This window comes from Triticum aestivum, chromosome 3B (assembly GCF_018294505.1).
Source record: "Triticum aestivum cultivar Chinese Spring chromosome 3B, IWGSC CS RefSeq v2.1, whole genome shotgun sequence".
In the NCBI taxonomy this organism is placed as follows: Eukaryota; Viridiplantae; Streptophyta; class Magnoliopsida; order Poales; family Poaceae; genus Triticum; species Triticum aestivum.
The window spans coordinates 552,631,653-552,634,748 of NC_057801.1; the positions used below are offsets into that span (position 1 = coordinate 552,631,653).

The 3,096-nt window shown below is 55.1% G+C and overlaps 1 protein-coding gene across 1 annotated transcript; it reads right to left on the minus strand.

The window, feature by feature from the left end:
- Nucleotides 1-209: 209 nt before the first annotated feature.
- LOC123065697 (protein NRT1/ PTR FAMILY 1.2) lies at nt 210-2,641 on the minus strand. Its single transcript, XM_044488933.1, has 4 exons — nt 2,277-2,641; nt 1,993-2,210; nt 1,365-1,921; nt 210-1,282 (listed from the first exon to the last, which is right to left on the minus strand). Exons 1-4 carry the CDS (start codon nt 2,368-2,370, stop codon nt 391-393), a joined length of 1,761 nt encoding a protein of 586 aa, XP_044344868.1. The 5' UTR covers nt 2,371-2,641; the 3' UTR covers nt 210-390.
- Between the last annotated feature and the right edge of the window lie 455 nt (nt 2,642-3,096).

The window sequence follows — 3,096 nt, forward strand, 5'->3', positions numbered from 1 at the left end:
ACTGAATCGATTGATCAAAAAACAAAATTCAGTCGACTGACCTTTAGCTATTGTGTTTCATTTAACCAATCAATTTTTTTTTGCGTGTCGTTTGTTGAAATTAGATGACCGAAGTTTCTTTTCCCCGAGGAACTGGCCTCTTTGTTGGGAAGAAGAATAAGGTAAACATTTCCCAAAAAAAAAACCCATGTAGACTCCGACTTCGCTGATGAATGGCAAGGCGAGTCGCACAGATTTCTTCCGTGCCCCGGGAACTTTGAAACATTAACCACAATTCAGAGCAGTTGGTTCAGAGAAGAGAGAACCAACCCGGCAACCTTCGGGCTCTGTCCTCCGAGTTCAGACTCACGTTAAAAATGGCCTGCGGCACTCGAGCTCAGCATTACAAAACTAGGCCATCGGCCGTTCCCTCTCACCTTCACCCTCCTCCTCCCACTCCACGTTCTTCCCCTCCTCGCCGTACTTCCAGGCGCACCAGAGGAAGTACACAAAGTTCATGGCGCCCAGACCGGCGAGCAGCCAGTAGTAGTAGTCGTAGTGGCCCGCGTTGAGATCGCTGGAGAGCCAGCTCGTCCTCCCCCCGCGCCTGCTCGCGTCGTCCACCACCTTGACGATCAGGCTGTTGACCAGGTTGCCCACCCCCATGGCCATGTAGAGCAGCGCCATGCTGAAGCTGGCCATGCTCTTGGGCAGCTCCGTGTAGAAGAACTCGAGCTCCCCGATCACGCCGAACGCCTCGGCCAGCCCCATCAGCGCGAACTGCGGCACCAGCCAGAACGCCGACATGCCGGCGGCGCCGCCGCCGGCCAGCGCCAGCCTGCGCCGCGCGCCCTCCACCGCGCCGGACACGGCCATCGCCGCGGTGGCCAGCAGCAGGCCCACGCCGACGCGCTGCTTCATGGTGAGCCCGCGCGGGTCGCCCGTCACCCGCCGCAGCGCCGGCGCGATCCACCTGTCGTAGCTGCCCGACCACAGCGACATGGTGACCATGTTGAACATGGTGAGGGAGCAGCCCGGCACGCGGAACTGGCCCACGCCGATGCGCCGGTCCATCTCGTTGGCCTGCAGCACGGCGTAGTTCTGGCTCATGGCCTGCGCGAGGAACACGGTGGATGACCAGATCGGCAGAATCCGGACGGCCGACTTGAGCTGCTCCACCTGGTCTACCGTGCACAGCCTCCTGCCGCCACCGTTGCCGTCACGCTCTGAGGCCGCCGCGCCATTGCCGGGTAACAAGTCCTCGTTCCCAGTGTTGCTGATCATGCAGGCCTTGTTCAGGAACCTGAACGGATTCAAATCAAACATCGCCATATATGTCAGCTGAACAATCAATGGGTCGATCATGCCTTTCACTCTGCACTCACCTCAACCTGTCTGTGGGGACAGTGAGCTTGCAGTCCTTGAGATGATGGTACACGCCGTCCTCCGTCTTCGCCGGCAGCTGCACCCTGTAGTTCCTGACCGCCGCCACGAGGGCGGCGCCTATCCCGGCGAACATTTGCTTGGACCCCTTCTCCTTGACGTAGAGGCGGGAGCCCAAGAGGAAGCTCACCGCGGAGAGCATCATGAGGCCCATCGGAACGGCGAACCCGGCCTTCCAGCCGACGTTGTCCTGCACGTAGACGATCACGGTGACGGCGACCGTGAAGGCCACCCCGATGGACGCGTAGTAGGCGTTGAAGTAGGCCTGCAGGATCCTCGACCTCCTCTCCTTGGGGTGCCGGGAGAACTGGTCCGCGCCGAAGGCCATGGAGCACGGCCGGATGCCGCCGGCGCCGATGGACAGGAACGTGAAGCCGGCGATCAGCCACGCAAGGTGCCTCGGCCCCGGGGGCGCGCACTGCTCCCCGGCAAGGCCGACGCCGCATGGCGGTGGCCGCGCTCCGGGTATCATGGCGCTCAGCCATAGGAAAACAATCCCCTGCAGCAAGTGATGCAAATTTAGCGCAAGTGAAGCATCGACACGCTCATATTTGGTGGTTTTGTGCTCACTGTTAGGCATGCGATGGAGCCTAGCGAGATGGCCATGAACCGGCCTGTGTACATGTCGGCTATGAGCGCGCCGGGAATGGGCGCGAAATTTGCGGCCGCAGCCCACACGAAAAGCGTCGCTGCGGCGGTGACGTTGCTCAGGTGGTATTGCTTGGTGAGGTACATGATCATGTTGGTGTTGAGCCCGAATCCCGCAACTTTCTCCAACATTTCATTTGCTGCGGATGCAAAGGTCAGAGAGAACACTACATACCATCACAAATTGAAGGGATGATATTACATACCTATGATGAACGGTAGGGCTACGAATCCACCTCTCCCTTTCACTTTGCGAGCATCGGATTCAGAGCTATGCGCATCGCCTTCCTGGGTTTCCATCGATCTTCTGCAGAGATAAAGGTCGGCAGCAGGTAGGTAGCCGAGGGAGCTGAACAGCACCAGCTCCCGTGCTCGATCGTTTCAGTTGTTGCTTGCCGAGAGGTGATGGAGTTCAAACTATGTCAGGATGCCTGCTGAGAAATGCAAATCTGAGATCGGCAGAGGAAAGAACACGCTCCTGCATTCTCCTTGGGAATTGGCAGAAAGAGCCCAGGAATGGGTGGGATAGGTGAAGGGGGGAAACGAGGGGCGTGTACAAGAAACTACATTCCATTTAAGGTAGGAGAAGGGGAAGAAACTCGTGACCTTCTTGCATAAATATAAAACCAACACACAGGAGGAAAAAAATGTTCTTAAAAAAGACGCTGATAGTGAAAACGCGCGGTGCATGTATTCATGTATCATCACTTCAAATGCTTCTCTTGAAACTTTAAGAGGTTTTAGCTCTCATACCGTTAATTCGATTTACAATCCGGATTTATTGTCGTTCTTGTCTCGACGAGATCTTTGAAATTAGACCCATGTTGTTATATCTTTTTGACAGTATTTTTTTCGCTTTCAAACTTGCCACCTGATTTTTTTGCTCTTATGAAAATCTCATGTAAACCAAACTTTGGCATCAACACATTTGTAAATTCAGTACAAATACAATGTCAACTTCAACAATAGTAGGATGGCAACTTTGAGTTCAGCTATGTATTTTTCTTTTCCTATCTTAGTGAAAAT